Source organism: Gracilinanus agilis, chromosome 3, assembly GCF_016433145.1.
Source record: "Gracilinanus agilis isolate LMUSP501 chromosome 3, AgileGrace, whole genome shotgun sequence".
NCBI classification, from domain to species: Eukaryota; Metazoa; Chordata; class Mammalia; order Didelphimorphia; family Didelphidae; genus Gracilinanus; species Gracilinanus agilis.
The window spans coordinates 133370548-133390389 of record NC_058132.1 but is presented as its reverse complement, the minus strand read 5'-3'; the positions used below and the strand labels follow the sequence as shown (position 1 = coordinate 133390389).

The following is a 19842-nucleotide window of genomic DNA, read 5'->3' as shown; positions in this document are numbered from 1 at the left end:
CTGGAAGAAGATCCAGTAAAAGAAACTAAGAAAGAGTGCTTAGATAGGTAAGAGAATCAGGAGAGAACATTGTCCCAAAACCTAGAGAGAAGAGAGTATCAAGAAGGAAAGAGTGATCAAGGATGCCAAAGTCTACAGAGAGGTCCGAGAGAATAAGGGTGGTAGAGGAAAGATCACTGGATTTGGCAACTAGGAGATGATTAGTAACTTTGGAGAGTGCAGTTTCAGTAGAATGATACAACCAGAAGCCAGATTGTAAGGGATAAAGAGAAGATCAAGAAGACAGAAAGTAGAGGCATCTATTGTAGACAACCTCTTTGAAAGGTTTGGCTGCAAAGGGCAGAAGAGATACAAGACAATAGTTAGGATGGAAGGATCAAGTAAAGGCGTTTTCAGGATAGGGAATGGAGCCAGTAGACAAGGAAGATTTAAAGTGAAAGAGTGAGGATAGTAGAAGTGATGACCTGTTGAGGAAGATGGGATAGCATCACTTGAGCGGATAAGAGAGGTCAGTCTCGGTAGAGAGTAAAGCTACTTTATCATATAAGACAGGAATGAAGGAAGGGATAGAAGTAAAAAGAATCTGAATCATAGGAGAAGAGGGGGAAAGAGGGATTTCATGGTAAATGGCTTCAATTTTTTTCAGTTGAGAAGTGAAGGGAGGGAGAGCCATGGGAAGTTTAAGGAGGATGAAAGAACCATAAAAATGATGGAAGAACCACTGTGAAGAGTGGGACACTGAGTTGAAAAGGGAGGTAGAGTAGGATTGCCTAGCAGCAATGCAGGCCCAGATGAGACTGTGTAACATAAATTTATAGACATTTGTGTCTTTTTTTTTTTCATCTTTGTTGAACAACACACTTGTAAGAGTGATCCAAAGCTGAAACTTTGCTGGGTGTAATAGATGATTTAACAAGGGGGCTAGAGATTCAAGAGGGCAGCATAGAGTCCTCAAGTATTATAATCTCTTTTCCTTTCCCAGAAACAGGCAAGAGCTATTGCTCCTGGCACTCTGTTCCTTATGAAGACAGCCTAGAGGGGAAGAGTCTGGCTTTAAATCGTACCTATGCTCTAGGCAAAACTGTGGGCTCCAGTGAATGTATTAGGTAGTACCTTAGTGCTATAAGTGATTGCAATTTAAATATTCACATTTATCACTTCATTTTCCCTCTCAATAATCCTGCGAAAACAATATCCACTAGATAAGGAAGCCAGTGGAGACAGATTAAGTCAATTGTCTAAAGTCAAGCAATAGGCTAATGAGGGCAAAATCACAGAAAGTAGATCTTTTGGCTTGTTCCACTCCCATACTTTGCTATTTCTCACCATCAAAAATGCAGAAACATAATATTCTGCTCAGTCTCACATTTTTAACATTGAAAAAGGATCCTAAAAACCAAAGAAGTTTTATAGTACCACGTGTCCTCAAACTTCAGTGCACTTGTATTCTAAGAGAAGTCAACTGACTGCTAAGAACATTGCTTTTTCTGGGTCAGAGAGTCTAGGTTTGAATCTCAACTATGCCACTTTCTACCTGTGTGATTCTGGACAAATTACTTGTCTCTAGGTCTCAATTTCCTCATCTGCAAAATGAAAGAGTCCCACTAATGAATTCTAGTGTCCCTTCCAGTCCTATGATTCATGTTCTCTTATTTGATCAAATATCCGATCTCACATATGTCCCAAATCCAGAGTATTTAACATTTGTCCCTAAAGATTCCCTTTCCTGAACACACACACACACACACACACACACACACAGAGTTCATCAATCTCTTTGTGTAAATACTAGGCAGGCAGCTCAGGGAGGAGTTCTGTTTATTATTTCTGATCCTGTTTTGCTGTTGGCAAAATTTCATAGACATCAGAACCTGGCAGAACATTGATATTTTCTTCTGACTAGCTACTGTTGTCTGGGTACAAGTGCAAATCACAACTGAAGCTAAGAATGGTTTTGTGGGCTTTGGCCCTAAAAGTGGTACAACAGAACTGCAAAATCCTAAAAATGAAACCTTCACATGGGGCTTCTGTCTTAAAAAAGATACACTCTAATCTCCTTAGATTCCTTTCCATGGTAGTATATGGTTGAAGTTGCAATATAACAGAAAAATATGCTGCCCTTCTTGTCCCTCCACAAACAATACAAGGCTAAATTCCTTCTTCCTCCACAAAGGACTTCCATCTCATCAGGGAGTTCTTCTCTTTGAATAAGTCACATGTATCACTGGGCTTTGTGGATCCTAAGACCTTTGAGGAGATCTGGAGGAGGATGGGAATTTGGCCCCAAATGCTTTCCAGGAAGAAAAGGCTTTACTTTGGAGGAGGTGAGGTAGGGTAAGGCACATGGGGGAGGAAGGGGACAGCCTGGTTTCTATACTCTGCCTGTTCCTACCTAAACATGCTAGTATTCCTGCCAAATGCCAGAATTCCAACTGCCCTGACATTTAATTTGGACACAGTGTTTCTGATAAGACCAAGCAACACTCAAGTGGGCAGCAGGAGGGGGCAGTGGCTGAGGTCTGCTTGTAGATGTTGCTGACTGGTCTGGCTTTGGCCATATAAACCTAGAATTTCAGATGTGGAAGTCATCAATAACAAGCTAATGATGGAAATATAATCAAAGTGGGTCTAAATAGAGTTCAAGTGGCTCGGTGGATAGAGTGTCAGCTCTGGAGTCAGAAGAACCAGAGTTCAAATTTGGCTTCAGATATTACTAGCTTTGAGTTGATGAGCAGGTCATTTAACACTATTTGCCTCAGTTTCCTCACCTGTCAAATGAGCTGGAGAAGGAAATAGTAAACCACTTTAGTATCTGACAAGAAAATGCCAAACCGTGTCACAGGGTCAGACATGACTGAACAACAGCAGAGTTCAATCCTTAGTACTGTGATGATGCTTAATAAATACATACTTCTTTCTTAATTATCTTGAAATAGTGCAAAGTTAACAAATAAGTATTGAAACTTACATAGGGCCTATATTCCATGCCCAAACCCAAATGACCAACACCAAAGTCAAAATGTTTTCATCAAATCCACCTAAGTTGTCATTAACTGCAGAAGTCTTTCCATGGCCCCTGGCTTCATGTCTTTACAATCATGTCTCAGTGATAGTAAATAACCTTACATTTCAGATAGACTCCAAAACAAAGATCTGTTTCTTTCAGCATATAGATGGACAGTAGTTCTTCTACCCAAGTACGACTACTGTTGAAGGAGATGAAGATGAATTGCAAATGAATTTTATTCTTGGTATCACTGTGAAGAACAATTAGTCTCTAGGAAAATTGATGTCATGAGGCAGATTTTGTGCTATGGTAGTGAAGACAACATGACTACAATGGTCTTCACAAAACTTAGGAAAGGGAAGATGGCTTCCAGGTTTCCCAGTGGGGACTAAAAGAATTCTTGGTTCAAAATACTCAAATCTAATGAACTGACCAAAAATGGAACCATAATGCTGAGGAAAAAGTATTTTATTCTAATGAAGAGTAAACCAAAAAAAATCTGAAACCTGAATCATTCTACTGGTTAGTTAATGGTTTATAATTGCAGTTTAGTCAATCTGCCAAGTTATTTTATTATGCCAAGTAAGAAGAGACTAAATACTAGATACAATTAAATGAACTTTTAAACGCAAAGAAAGTCCTTACCAAAAATGGATTTTTTTTCGCATGGTAGAATATTTGATAAATTGGAAAAAAATTTAAGATACAATTCATTTTGTATGTGAACTACAACATTTCTCATGTATTTATTCTCTCTTTATAGGAACTGAAGTTCTTTTTTTACCGATTCTTATATACTATTGGTCATAGGTAACTTCAATACATGTTGCAATCAGTTCACTGAGCATCTTATTCATTTTTTTTAATGACCTGAATTTCAATTCTGTATCACAATTTTACCCATCACAGCAACTGTTCATTTACCTTGGGGTTACATATGTATATCTCTAAGATCATAATGTTCCTTTATTCACAGCTATATGGGAGTAATGAGGTAACAAAAATGTTAAAAAGATGGACTTTCACAAACATAAGTGGTGAGATCATTGAAAGCACTTTGCAAAAAGCACTTTGTAATTTCCCAAATGTAATTCAGCCCAAGCTCTTCCTCCTACTCCGTTCTGTGCCCAAGTAATTGTCTGCCTGAAGTGTCTGCCCAAGATATATTAATGGACTAACTAAATGGGCTCCTCATCCAGCTGTATGCCAAGTTCCAGCGAATTTTCTTAATCCCCCTTTTTTTTTTTCATTTTAAATGGCTAGGTCCATCCAGTATTCTGGTATATTTAATTAACTAAAGAGGTCCTATAATAGTGCAGGGTTTGATGAAATATGCACACCATCTTCCAAGAGAAGCTTTTGGATGATCTCACCAGTAATAGGGAACCCTCCTTTGCTTTGGACTTTGCTCTAGATATCTTCCATGACAGTTAAAAAAATCCTTTTGCAAACATAAACCTCTCTGTTTAACACCTTGCCTGAGGTCAATAATTTACTCTCTGGAAGAATTTGGGCATTTTCAGAGCTTCTGGGTCTGTCTCATTGAACAGAGCTGGGGATGTAGCAAGAGTAGGAAACTGGATTGAATCTGGTGTATCCTCCATAATACTGTTACATGTGGCATTTCTATGTAGAGGGGGAAAATGAGATTTTAAAAAAATGCAACTAAATGCCACAATTATCTTGGTCTTAATACACATTACAGAACCACCCAGGTGGAATAACTACTGGTGAACTCATCAGAGAGATGGAATGGCCCCAAAGTCCTTTTTTATAACTCATAACATGCTGACCTCCATTAGGGTACAATTTTGATGGAATTGGTGGTCATTAGCAGTAAGTATCCTAATGAATGAATAAATCACCCAAACAAGGGATTACATCACTACCTGTGTTTGAATCTACAGCTGATGAAATGAGATGGTGAAAATTCCTTTGCAGAACTTTCTTCCAGGAGTTCTGCAAGGTTGATTTCCTTTTGTTCTTGCCAAGTTTTCTAGCCCCTATGAGGCTAGCAATAAAAACATCTCAATGGCTTTATCAGCTTCAGTTCTTTTTTTTTTCCATTTAGTAACACCCTTCTCAGAGAGAAAAAACTGCAGGTAGACTGGAATGCTAATAGCCGGAGGGTTGGAATTTAGAAGGAAGACATTGTGCATAGCTCTTTGGGTGTCTCATTCTCAGCTTTGCAAGATGCATTTAGTGAGAAATGCGTCCTTCAGGGGAAATCTATATATGATCATAAGGTCAATGATAAGCATCTGGAGATTCTTTTAGTTTTCAAAAATGAGTAGTGTGGTTTTAGGTGGACCTACCTGGAATAACCTAAGTGTTGGCCCTATGGCCTATTTTATCCCTTTAGTTAGGTCTAGAGAATTATAATTTGATGGTAGTAAAACACATTCAGTAGAAAAAAAATTTATCTTAGGACATGCTTCAGTACATTCCTTGATGAATATGCACAAGAAATATTATAATTCACTTACAAACTAATTGAACTCACCTCCCATCCATATTTATGGTTTTAAAAATTAACTAGGAACCCACTTAAAGTGGAAAGTTGAAATGCATAAGAAGTATGTCTCCTCACCTCAAAAGTACAGATACAAATGCATAGACTAGGGGGACAGTGACTGCCAAATTAGACTGCAATCTCAATTCTGTGACACATTTTACCATTGTTCATTATTAGAGCATGAAGGAATCATTTTCAGTCAGCATTATCTCAAGTCACACAGTTAAGGTAGTCAATTCCAATGACTTGGGAGTAAACTTAAGCATAACTGAGTTTTTCAAATGCTGGATCAATGTTAGCCAAGCTACATAGGTTGCTTTTGTTCCTACTGATTTAGAAAATGGTGCCATAAGAACTGGAAATTGAGGGAATACCTATCAACTGGTGAACAGCTGAGCAAATTCTGATATATGATGGTGATGGAATACTATTAAGCTGTAAGAAATGATGAATAGGATGATTTCAGAAAATGTGAAAGGACTTCCATGGACTGATACAGAATGAAATAAGCAGAACCAGGAAAACATTGTACACAGTGACAGCAATATTGTGGAATGATCAACTGTGAGACTTAGCTACTCTCAGCAATACAAAGATCCAGTACAATTCTGAAGGATTTATGGAAAAAAAATGCAATCCACATCCAGGGAAAGAACTGTGGAATTGGAATACAAATCAAAGGATACTATTTTTTTACTTTAGTCTGAGTTTTTATTTTGGGTTTTTTTATGAGTATTTTCTTACAACAATGACCAATGTGGAAGTATGTTTTGCATGATAATACAGGCATAACCCAAATCAAAACTTCTTACTCTCTCCAAGAAGGGGAAGGGAAGGAAGTGGGAGAGACATTTGGATCTTATAATTTCAGAAAACTTATGTGGAAAATTGTTATTATATGTAATTGGTAAAAATTTTTTAAAAAAGAAAGTGTATCACATTAAAGTTCATGTTAATTATAAAATCTTAAAAGTCAGGTCTTTTCAGTAGATATTATGAAAATCCTTTTGGCATTCTGTATGAATTGACAGTCAACTGACCCTTGCTGAGTGATCACTATTTCTACGCTTCACTTTGGGTCATAAAAGACACAACAGGTACTTTGATCATATGCTGCAAATTCATATATACACTATATCCTAATTCTATAGAATGCCTCTGTTTCACATTTAAAGGTCCTCCTCATTCTGGTCCCAATTTACCTCTCCCTATATTACTGCCCTCCTCTCTACATGCTCTGTGGTCTAGCTAAACTGTACTTTATGCCTTTAAAAAAATGTTTTTTAATTTTATACAGGACCCTGCATCTCCCATCTCTGCTTCTTAACTGACTCCTTCACTCAAACTCCTATGGCCCCTCATTACCTCTAGGATCAAATATAAATTCCTGTGGCTTTTACTCTCTTCACGATCTAGTCTTTTAAATCAACACACATACATACCTTGTTTCTGTACTTTATGTGCCTACCATCATGTTCTACCTGCTGTCCTCTCACACACACCACTGATATCCCATCTCTCAGGTGCCTGTCATTGTACCTAATGTCCCTTTAGACACGGAATGCTTGCCTCCACCTCTTGGAAGCCCCACATTCCAAGCTTCAGAACTCAGGTCAAGCTCCACTGAGTGTGGGAAGCTTTTCCTGATCTACCAGTGCCTTCCTTTAGTCACATTGCACAATATTTGACTTGTCTCCCTTGAATGTTCCTGCAGAGGTACATGTTGTCTTTCCTAAATGTAAACTTCCAAAGACAGGGACCATTAGTGTTTCATATAGTATTTAGCACAAGGTACTTAATAAATGCTTGTTGGTGATTGATCGATACCTACCTAAACCATATAGAGCATGTGTCCAGGCTAAAAGATGTGGCTGGTCTCCTATTGTGGCTTTTTCCTACTCTATTGCTGTGGGATTTGCCAGCAAGTATATATAGTCCTTGAGCAAATGCTTTGGGTCTCAGTTTCCTCTTCTGTGGACTGAAGGAGTGGGAGTAGATTACCTCCAAGGTCCCCACCAGCCAGCACTAAATCTATGATCTCATGTTAAATACACATACACATACCTCCTATCACAAACTCTAATAACATATTAACCTTGTCAGTAAAAAAGCAAAACAAACTCTTTCAATGAAGCATTTATAGGGTGGAGAAACACAACGATTGCTTATTCCATGGGGAAACTAAATTTATTTCCCAAAACTAAGTTCTAACATTTGGCTTTTTTTCTTCAAACCCAGTGGGAGAGGTCTCATAACCAGAAATATCTTAAAACCACAAAGCCCAAATTCACTCTGGGCAACCATCTTCTTAATGTCCTGCTCTACTGTGTCCTCTCCTCAGCTAAACATTCTCACATTACCTGCAGCCACCTAACAACCCCCTAGTGGTTTCCTGTTCTTTTCCTGCTGAGAATTCCCTCCATCCCTGCAGCCATGGAATATTCCACATTAGTTAAGCTCTTCTGTGTACACATGCAAGGTCTCATAGTTATTATAGCCTTGAATACAGACAACGTCAAGGAGCAAAGAGATTCCTGTGACTTCCACACTCCATTAAACTATCATCTCTAGGCTTGGTCAAACCCATTTCTGAGTCCCTGAAGGTAAAAGCAGAATTCAGAAAGGCCTTGTCCTAGACTTGGAAAAAACAAACAAAATGTTCTAATAACACTTGCTCACCATGATCCCTCGGCCCCCTTTTCATCATTTAGGCCAAGGAGACAGCGTACTATAGTGGAAAAAATGTTGGCTTTGGATCTAGATAGAGTTGCAGTTAAATCCTAATATAGACCCTTATTAGCTTTGCAATCTTAGGTAACTCATCTAATCTCTGACTCAGTTTCTTTATCTGTAAAATGTCAATAATTATAATATTGAATGAGGTGATATACAAAAAGTCCTGAGGACATTAAAATACTATATGAATGGGAGCTACATGCGGGAGAAGTGAATAACCCTTTAGGTCTAATACAGGGGTTCTTAACTTTTTTTGTGTGTCATGAGCCCCGCAGAAGTCTAATGAAGCCTGTGGAAACTTTCTCAGAATGTGGCTTTAAAAAATAAATCTTAATCTAAAAAAAATGTTAAACTTTAGAGATTATTGAAAATAAAGATGTATATTTTCCTCCTTTCAAGTTTATAGAACACTTGAAATCTATCCATGAACTCTCCCAGTTTATGAACACCAATCTAACTGAAAAGCCAAAGAAAAGAATTCTGCAAAGATCTAGTCAAAATTCAAAATGCTAAGATGACATATTTTTAACCAGTAACTCTCAAAGATCTTAAGTCAGAATTTTTGTTTTTTGTTTTTTCAGTTGTAGAGATGCCCTGGAAAGGTATGGTGGTGGTGGAGACTCAAGAGGAAGGTAAAGCCATAAATATTCCATCTGGAGTCCAGCTCCAGCCAACACAGTTGAGAAACTTCAGGGAAGTTTTGAAGTTATTAGACACATGTCCCCACACCTTCCCCAAAATAGACTTACTCCATTTTTCCATCTTCGTCTAGGAAGAATCTGGTGATGCCACCATCTCACTCACTCCAAAGTATGAGTTATGTGTCTCCACCTAAAATCAATGTCTTCAATAAGTGTGGCTAGGGAAATGCATCATAGAAACTGAGCCAACACTGAAAAGGACTCCAGAGGACATCTAATTCAATCCTTTCATTTTATAGTTGGGGAAGCAGAGATTCAGGGATGGTGAAGAGATTTACTTGAGGTCATATGAGTAAAAAGAGAGATAGGATTTGAAATCAGGTCTCTTTACTATCCTACAATACCTCCCCTTTGTTATCCCAGGGGCGGGGATGCGGTAGGGTAAAAGGGGTAAAGTAGACCCTTTTAGGTAAAATCCTGTGAACAAATAAACATCAGAAATGAGTTTGGACTTTCCTGTGCTTGAAAAGGTGTAAGGATCAAAACTGGCCAGAATGATATTCTCCTCTAAAAGTCTGTGTCCAGGCTGGTCCTCTTCTTTCGAATCAATGTTGCAGGCATCAACTGTGGGCTTTCCAATACTCTCTGCTTGTGATTTGCCATCAGTTACTAATAGTAACTGACTAATTAGACTATTATCTGAATATGCAACTTTGAAGATCTCCCCAGTTTATGTTATCAATAAGATACAGGGAAAGAGATGATATTCCTTCTCCCTAACTTCTGTTCGTCTAGCCTTATAGAAGATGCTCTAAGGCCATTTCTTATGGAGACTATTATATCTCTCTGACATTGATTTGCTTGTTGTCAAATTGATAAGCTTTGATTAAGAGCCTACTAAGTGCCAGGCACTGTTTGAAGCACTTAGAATACAAAAAGGGGCAAAAAACAGCCTATGCCTTCAAGGAGCTCACTGTCTAATGGGGGAGACAAAGTAACAAGAGTGCATGATCAAACTATATACAAGACAAATAGGAAATAATCAACAGAAGGAGGAGCTTCTAGGTCAGTCTCCCTAGGGATGCAGCAGGAGTAGGGAAATGGTTTTAACCCCATGTATTATCTGCTGCAGATAGCATTTCTACATACAGGGGGAAAATGTGATTTTTTTTCAAAAATACAACTAAGTGTTGCCATTATATTGGCCCTAATATATTTAAAAGAACTATACAGGTAGGAAAAAAAAACAAACTACCGGTGAACTCACAAGAGAGATGTTTTAAGAGAGAGTGGATTTTTATTGCCTCTTTGATATACAGACCCAATAGTGGTATTACTGAATTAAAGAGTATGGACACTTTTGTAGTCCTTTGGACATGGTTCCAGGTTGCCCTCTAGAGTGACTGGATCAGTTCGCAACTCCACCAACAATGCATTGCTGTCCCAGTTTTGCCACATCCCTTCCAACATTTATTACTTTCATTTATTGCCATATTGGCCAATCTAATAGGTGTGAAGTGGTACATAACTCTAATTTATGATAAAATACTGTTGTTTAGTTGTGTCTGACTATCTGTGACTCCATTTCAGGTTTCCTTGGCAAGGATACTAGAGTGGTTTGCCATTTCCTCCTACAGTTAATTTTACAGATTAGGAAATGGAGGCAAACAGGGTTAAGGGACTTGCCCAGGGTCACATAGCTAGTATGTGACCTGAGGTCAGATTTGAATTCTGGTCCTCCTGACTGTAGAGATGGTGTTCTGTCCTACCTAGCTGCCCTATGTTAAAACTGATTCTATATTTTAAATGAAGAAATTTTAGAACCAGTATATGACACATGAGTTGGGGTTATTAAAATATTTAGAGCCCAAAGACTTTTTTTGTGTTGTCTGTCCAAAGGTTTACCAAAAATCATGGACATGGGGCAAAGTATTGGGAGTAAAGGAAAGTATTGAAAGTCAGGAGCCTTGAATTTTGCAATAACTTAGATAAGTTATTTCCTTTCTTTAGGCCTCAGGTTCATAATCTGCAAAAATAGAAGGGTCTGACTTAAAAAAAAAGAGAGTGGAGGAGGTCTCCTATAAAAGATGGGATTTTAATTGGAACTTAAAGGAAGACAGGCAGACATGAGGATGGAGAATATTTCAAGCAAGGAGGATGATGTGATCAGACCTACACGTTAGGAAAATCACTTTAGTGTCAGACTGTAGGATGCATTGGAGTAGTTTTAGAGTTTTGTGACCTGAAAAACAAAACCCAATTACGACCTCTAGAAAACTGACTTTATCTTAGTCAAACAAGAATTATGAAGAATGATATCCAGTCTAGAAAATCAAATAACTGAAAACTTACTTCCCTCTCCAAGAATAAATGGTTCATTTCATAAGAAAATATGCATTTCCTTATGGTTTATATAAAATTTTTTATACAAAAAATAAAGGTTTACACAAAATAATGTGAAAGAGGCTACATTTGTCATTATGGAATTATTTCTAAGGACACATTTCATCTTTGGGAAAGAAAGTTCTTAGTACTTTCTCATGTAATCATTATACCCTGGTTTCATACAGAATCCAAATGATATTTTACTGAACTCTTACACCACTATACAAATAAAAGAGCACTACCAACATGGTACCAACTTGTCTTCCAATTTTAATCTACAGGCTAGTTTCTATATTCTTCTTCCCTTAGCATAAAGCATTGAGGCAAAGAATCCATATAATTGGAATCTTTGCTAAACTCTATACCTATATACTGCACCAAAATTAAATGAGTATCAAAACCCAAATGGCCATTTCTGTTTTTTGTTCTCATTGGATTATTCAATACATTAAACTGGCATTGCCCTGGTCCCTTACAGGGCTGTTAGGTTTTCTGCCCTATGCTGCTGAATCTGTCAGTGACTCAAGAACTTTAAAAAAAAAAAAAAAGAACGAACTTTGGGTACAAAGAAACTCACTAGGAATTTTTAAGAATTAAAATATTGACTATGGGGAAAAAAGACAAAAAGGATCCTTTTCCTCTGAAGTCTACAGTTGAAAGTGTGCCTGCATCTATTCACATACCAGCATCCCTCCTCTGCAATGAGGAGATAATGAAAAGATCTAGGGTTCATAATTTTGCTAAATGTAAAATTCAGTGTTTATATATGTCTACTTGGGTATTTCTTCATAAAACACTCAAAATAATAATAAATTATCCTAATTTCTACTTGATACTAAGTCTCAAGACTATTTACCTAATTGTGATATAATCAGATTCAGTTTGCTATTGATGCTTTCCAAAATTAGTCAATGTTTAGCTAACTTTACCTCACTAACCATATTTTGTATTTTCTGTTGTTATATCCTTTATGTGTTGAAATTCATTCATGAGCTATGAACATCAAGTATGTCTGATTCACTAAATATAAATCCATGACAGTTGCCACTTTATTTGCTTTAAAAAGAACTTGAGTAATCATTAATGCATTCTCATCATGGATTCTGGTCTACTGCTCCACCCTAAAGCTCCCCCAATAATAACGGGGTAGGAAGGAAGGAAGGACATCTACACCTTGTAAATATCATGCTCTCTCCTCCATCCAAGGTTTGGCAGAGAAAGTTGGGCAAATTCTCAAAATGTTAGGCCATTAGGCAGAATTTTTGCAAACAGTAAGCTACTACTATTTCCTCCTGTCCCCTGACAGTGTTAAAAAAAAAAAAAAGTCTAATTTTGAAGACAGAATCCCAGGAGGAAAATCCAAAGAAAATTAAAATTTGATCTTTCACTAATTTCTTCAGTGTATATTTGCATTTTTTTAAATCAAGAAATGAATCTATTTGTGAGAATAAGTATACCTGTATAAGTCCATTCCCCAGTTGCTATAGAAAGGGTCTCCCGTGCCTTCTGACTGTCCTAGTATGGTAACTCACTAAATGAAGACACGTTATAGTACAGTATTCTAAGGAAAAAAGTATTTAAGTTTTTTAAAAAATTGTAAAGCTTTATTTATTAAATTAGCATTCTAGATTAAACCTCTCTAAGTCTTCCATTAAAATTCTACTAGTATCTGTATCACAGTATTACCAAGAGAAGAGAGAAAATGGAAAGGCCCAATATAGAAAACAACAAAGAAATACAAGTAAATAACAAATGTAGAAGGAGGAGATGATATAAGTAGCCATTCTTCCTGTCATACATTTGTGTTTCTGGGAAGCTATTGGGAGAAAAATGTTAATGGAATTACAGGCCATCTTGGAGGCACAGGGTCATTTCTGAGCTGCTTCTAATGTTCACTTCTGGCTCCTAACACTTTGCTGTTAAATTTCTTTACTACCTACCCTTCTCTTATTTTCCAATGTAGCACTGTGGGAAGAATATTGGATTTGGAATCAGAGGACCAGGGTTCAAAACTTAATTGCTACCTGTACAGAATTAAGCAAGTCATCAGCTCTCTGAACCTCAGTTTCTCCCTATGTAAAATGATGCAATTATACTAAGATCCCTTCTAGCTCTAAATTTATGATAACACAGATGAGGTAACTGAGGCCCATGGAAATTCATCAGCATCCCAGATTATTCAGCTATCTAGAAGGAGAGCTGGAAGCATAACTCACATCCTGCCTGATTCCCACTCTAGCCCAATTGGCCATATTGTTTCTTATAGATGACTGCGGTAGGGGAACTTTACTAGAAGTCTGCAGTGAAGTATTTAATTCTATTTTCCTAGAGAACTCTCTTACAATGTAAAAGAACATCCAATCTGTTTGTTATGTAAGTTTAGACTTGGATTTCCTAATAACTGTTTTCTTAAATTAGGTCTTTACCTGTAGCCAATATGATGTTTGCTTACAGAAAATAATAGGAGAATCTGACCCCACACTGCTTTTGCAAAACACATTCTAACCCAAGAAGCTAAAAGCATTTTTTAAAGCACTAGCTTACTCACTCTTAAATTCCAAGATACCTACCTTTGAAGAAGTAGATATCAATTCACAATAAACTTCCATGAAGTAGTAGAACTTATTTTTAAAACTCCTATCATTTTAAACCAAGGTTTTATTCTCTAAAAGTGGAAAAAAATCTAGGGGGAAAAATAACTAGGGGTAGTAAGGTATCACAAAAAATTTTTGATGAGTCTAAGTTGACTCATTGATTCTCTCTGGCTTTGAATAATTTTAATCCTATGCCTCATCAAAATCCTTTCCAGTGTTCCTCTGTTTCTCCACAAAAGCCTACAAGTAGTTGAATCATCTCTATGTTATTCACTGATTAGTTTTCTGAAATAAGGTCAGAGGAGAGCAATTTCTTTATTATTGGTTACAGTGCACATAAATGTAATAAAATTTAAAAACAGACAGTTATAAGTGCATAGTCCAAAATTACATTAACATAATGTGATAATTTTTCCATGAATTTTCTTCATTTTTCTGAATATGATTAATGACAATCTATTTTCCTGATGCCATTGTCAGTATAAGCAAAAGATATGAAAAGAATTTTTAAAAAGCTGACAGTTATTACCCAACTCATACACACTTAATAAATCTTAGTGGATGGATTATATACCATAAGAGTAGTCTAATATCCTATAATAGAGGGGATGGCAATTCAGGGAAAGTTAAAAAAATTCATCAAGTTTCCCATACACTGGAGAAAATAAAACTAAACCGGAAATCTTAAGTGTAATGGCCTACATCTGGGTCTGTAACATGATCATATTCTTGGAGGATTATTAAATTCTGGACATAAAACATATAAAGAAGGCCTTTTGACTTGTTATTCCCTAATCCCAAAAGTGATTCACAGGGTCATAATTTTAACATCCATGGCATTAATTAAGATGCTTAGGCAATAATCCAAATCAAACAAGTAATCCAATATAAAATTTGCATATTACATTTTAGCTACATTTTTACATGTATTTTTCCCTCAAACCTATGATTTCATTGGTGTAGGGAACTGTGGGTAAGGAAACTCCCAAAACCAATATAGATCAGTAACTATTCTCCAAATTATAGGGTTAGAAAATGGCTTGGGGCATTGAGAGGTTAAACTAACTTAGCCAGCATCACAGTCAAAATTTGTCAGTGGTAGGAAAGAACCCAGGTCTTCCTTACTCCAAGGCTGATTATCAGTCGCCTCTCTAAATTTCTAAATTATCATCTTTAATTCCTTTCTCATACTATTCATTGTCTATTATGCTGCAGTGTGTTATTTGGTTTACAATACTAATAGCTATAGAGTTTACATGGTTCTAATAGTGTTGGAATTCTCTCTCAGGTCCAAAAGTGAAATTCTTCTATTAGTCTTTCAGTTCTCCTAAACATACACTCGGGAAAGGAATATGACACAGGGAAAATGTGTTCGTTTTAGAAGAGGTCCTGGGTTCAAATTCTGATTTGGCTATTTGCTACTTCTGTGACCTTAACTAAGTCACAGTCTTTCCTGACTTTAGTTTCCTCACCTATGAAATGAGAACATTGGATTAGATGAAAAATTCTGAATCTAGGATCCTAATATTTGCATTCTTAAAGATGAGATTACCTCCCCCAACCTTTTAATCAGATATTTAAAAAGTAAATGAGCAAGAACCTCTATGCCAATTGATGAGCCTTTAATGCTCAGAAGATTAAGTAAGATGATACATACAAAACACTGAACAGCCTTATGTGAAGGACAGTTATTATCAGTTTTCAAAGGGGTAATTATATCACCTCACACTCTAAAAACTAATCAACATTTATTTTAGATACACTTGGAAGAAGTTTATTAAATGGGATTTTTAAATGACAAGACTGGATGAACACAGGCAAACATGAAGTTTACAAACTGTCAGAATTATTACTTAATGAGCACCCACTCTGGTGGCAATAATAGCAAACTGTTAAACAACTTTTGCTGAAGTCTTTAAAAACTAAAATGGATTTACTTCTTCAATTATGCCTAATGTATTTTCAAGTCAACCCACAGGGAAAGAATTCTTTTTTTCTTCCTATTCAATCAAGATTTGTACACAGGGTTTATGGAATGACATAATATCCTTCCTGAAATCAGACCTGCATGGAGGACCAGTATCCTTCACACATCACTGGTTCCTGAAACTTCACAAACAATTCCTAATTTCCAAGGAAACAATCTCATCAAATGCTAGCTACAAGAATATATATTGTTCATTTTGGATGCATTACAATAAGATCCTAATCCAATTTCCCTCTCAAAATTGAATTTCCTGTGAAGGGCTGAATGTTTTCCAAACTATAGATTCCATTGGTCACTATTTTACTAGCACACACTAGAAATTTTTGGTCTTTATATTTCATTATTTTTACTGAATCACCCTTTTCAGTTCTTTGGGTATTGTTAACTGATTACTTAAGAAAACAGGAGCCAGAAGAGTTTGTTGTGTTTTTTTTTTAAACCACCTTTCAATTTTAATTTCCTCTTTCAACTTTCTTCCATATGTTAAAATTTCCTAAAGACAGACAAGATTTAGGGACTTTTCCTATTGATCTTCCTTTCAATCAAGAAAAACACTCACCTAAGAAGCTTGTTGTAATCAATATTCTCCCACCTCTGCTTCTGGGAGGTAATGAAAGTAGCTCCACGTAAAGGTAAAAGGATTTGTTTTGAAGCTGGCCTATGCATTTATCCCTTCCAAGAGGCGATAAATCTGTCACAAATGCTGAGATAAATATACAGTCAAAGAATGTGAAGTCAGTTGACAACTTTGTAGATTTCTGACAGAGCACCTCTCATCCTCCTACCTCCAAAAGACCTATAAGATCAGAGCAGGCAGGGCTCTCTCTCTCTCTCTTTCTCTCTCTCTGCTCCCCCTTTCTTGAATTAAAATAAGGGACTGCTTATTTAAGCAAACCAGTGTTGGTGCTTTCATATGTGGCTATGGTAAGAAACCTCCCTAAAAGCGCCAAAATCCAGCTGGGCAAGAAGAAACCTTGCCCGCTTGTTTTGCTGACACCCATGGTCAAGTTCTGGGAAGCGTTTCAGCCGCCGCTGCCATTTACCTGTGCGCTCACTGTTTCTGTTTACCTGCAGTGCCTGGCTGTCACTGGCTGCAGAGAACAGGAGCCCGAACCAGTTCAGAAGAGAGGGAGATGCATATGCAGCCGGGGGGCACCCCGCGATCCAGCGAGCAAGATCCAGGCAGACGTACCTTGCAAAATCAAAGGGTTTCCGGGACCAGCTGGCTAAGGGAGAGGGAAGCTTCATGCAGGTGTCCCCTCCCTTCCCCAGCCACTCACCTTGTTGGATTTTGGTCACTAGCTGATGGCGCGCGAGGATCCGGCTCATCCTGTAAGGAGAGCGCCTCATCGTCTGATCTAGCCGCAAGTACATCTCCTGGCCCTCAGGGGTCATGGGATTGAGATAGTAGCAGCCAGAGCCCGGGGTCCTGGGGACCTGCCTGAACATCTCCGCGGTTCTTTCTTTCTTTCTTTCGTTTTTTTTTTTCCTCTCCCTTTTAACCTGCCACCCCTAGTTCTTTGCGCGGCTGCTTCCAACTTTACTCAACAGTAGCGCAAAAGCAACAAGCCTGGGAGAGAGACGCACTGAGCAAGCCTTTTTTTTTTTTTTTTTTTTTTTTAAGGGGAAAAAAAAAAAGGAGTGCCAAAAGCTACAACTCCCGAATTCCAGCCCCCCCGCAACCCGGGACTGCACGTGACCCTGGGGAACCAATGAATGGGAGGGGGGAAAATGTGAAAGTACTCCCAAGTCTGGCTGAAAGAGCCGAGCCCAGGCTGCTGCAGCCGCTTGGGACTCCCAGCCCTCTGGTGTGGAGGGCAAATGCTAACAGTCTTGCCTCCCAGCTGACTAAGCACCCAGGAGCCGCCGCAGCCCGAGAGTTAAAAGAAAGGAGCTGGGGGTGGTGGGGGACGAAACACCTGGCAGCTCAGCTTCCACAAGTTGCCTCTCTACCTGTGGCCAGGTCATCAGAGAGGGCTTCCTCATGCGTTGTCCCCCAACCAGTGCAAAAATGGCTTCAAGCAATCAAAACAGCTTCGTTGAAAAAGATGTGAACTGTGAAGATTTTTCCAGTTTTAAAAAAAGTCCACTGCATCAATACTAGAAGAAAATTTACATAGAAGTATAAAATGGGACACCTAGAAGACAAATTGAAGACCAGAGGGTCTTTGGCGGAATAATGTTCCCCAAATCTCCCTTTCCTCTCCGCTTTGATTTTTCTACTTCATAGATTTATAATAACTAACATTTACATGTCATTTCATATATACTATGTCATCTGATGAAATATCATCCAAAGATGAAGTAAAGACAATTTCTGCTTTACCATTTAATGGTTAAGGCATATAGTAATACCAACAACACAAATTGATTATGAGGGTGGAAGAAACTGCTAGTGGGGCAAGGCCCCTAAAGAACATCAACAAGGAAGAGGTGGCACTGGAGGAGAAGATGGAGGAATAAGGGGAAAAAGAATGGCAGGAGCCAAACCAAGGAGGCAGGAAAAGTACAGGGTGTGTTCAGGAACTGAGAGTAGTTCAGTTTGGCTGCAGCAAAGGGTACTTGCATGTAGGAGAGTAGTGGGAGAAAATATTTTTCTTCCCTCCCCCCCCCCCCACTCCCTATAACATTCTGTTTGATGTGAAAAGCAGCCAAGTCTGTGGCAGTTATGTTATAGGATTCTGAGTATGGGGCTTAGTGAAAAAGGCACTTTCAGTAAGTATACAGCCAAGTTGGCCTTTCATTTGTCTGGCTCAAAGTTAAACATAGCTTGGTCTCAGGTTTATAGTCCAAACAAAGAAAAGCTCCCAATTTAAAGCTTAGAAAATCCTAAATCAAGACATCAGCACCTCCAGGTAACAAAAGGCCTTCCAGCTGCAGTCAGCCTTCACATCTCCCCTTGCTGGCTTTTTATGTTAGCTCTTTACTGAAAACCTTATCAACCTTGAGTTCTTTCCCACAAGTTACACAGTGCTTCTCTAGAACATGCACAGGAATTCCCTGGGGGAAGTTAATAACATAATCGAGGGCCTGGCATAGAGCATGCCCTTTTAACTGATAACTGTAACAGTTAGTGTCCTCCACAGGTGATACAAATGCTATGATTCAAAGTCAGCATCAGATTTGGGAAGGAAAAAGCATCAGCTGCTGACAACTTTTTTTAAAAATCAGGATTAAAGACAAAGTGAAACGGGGACAGGTAGATGGGATGGTTAAGAAAGTGGAGAAAAAGAGAGAGTGTGTGTGTTTTAAGGTAACAAACACTTGTTAGCAGGTAGAAAGGAGAGGAACTAGAGGAAAGGGAGAAAATAAAGGTATGTAAGAGGAAAACAAAGTCCTGGAGTTGGTGAGAGAAGGAATGGAATGAGAGCATTATTATTAGGGCAGTCTCCTTTGCAGTAACCAAAAAAAACAAACAAACAAAAAAAAACCAAACATGAAAGCATGTACTTTAGTTGATGGGAAATGTTGAAGAATGGGAAAAGGAGATAAGATCCAGAGGCCTTGATCTTCATAGTAAAGCAAGGGGCAAAAGTGATCTACTATAAGTGGGTCTGAGGATGTGTTTAGAGTCTTAAGTAACCAAATACAGATAATTATCTATAAGGTTGTTTGAATTTAATTAAACAACTCTAATGTTTCATTAATCAGAAGAACACATAAATGAAGTTTAATTCAAAGAATATGTAATAGTATATGCCATAGTATATAATATATATGGCGAACCTATGGCACATGTGCCAAAAAGGGCATTCAGAGTCCTCTCTGTGGGCACACCTGTAGTTACCTGCCAGAATTCTTTACTAGAAAGACAGAGCAACTTGGGGCAGAGTTGTTCCCTTCCCCCTCTCCATGTGCCTGAGGACATTCCTCACTTCACCTGCTCCTCTGCCCAGCAGCCCAAAGGGAGAGCTTCCTTCCTCCCCTGTCCAGGTAAGGGTGAAAACCTGATGGGTGAGGTGGACAGGATGAGGGTA

General features: G+C 38.1%; 1 protein-coding gene across 4 annotated transcripts in view; it reads right to left on the bottom strand.

Annotated features, from left to right (window-relative positions):
• STARD13 (StAR related lipid transfer domain containing 13) overlaps positions 1 to 19842 on the bottom strand; it is a 603909-nt gene that overhangs the window by 203562 nt on the left and 380505 nt on the right. For 2 of the 4 annotated variants that reach the window (XM_044668265.1, XM_044668267.1), the window contains exon 1: positions 17146 to 18000. The exons of the other annotated variants lie outside the window; for them this stretch is intronic. In XM_044668265.1, coding sequence (XP_044524200.1) covers positions 17146 to 17314 — 169 coding nt within the window. In that variant the 5' untranslated portion in view covers positions 17315 to 18000. Of the gene's footprint in view, positions 1 to 17145; positions 18001 to 19842 lie in introns of those variants that run through there. 4 annotated transcript variants of the gene reach the window in all.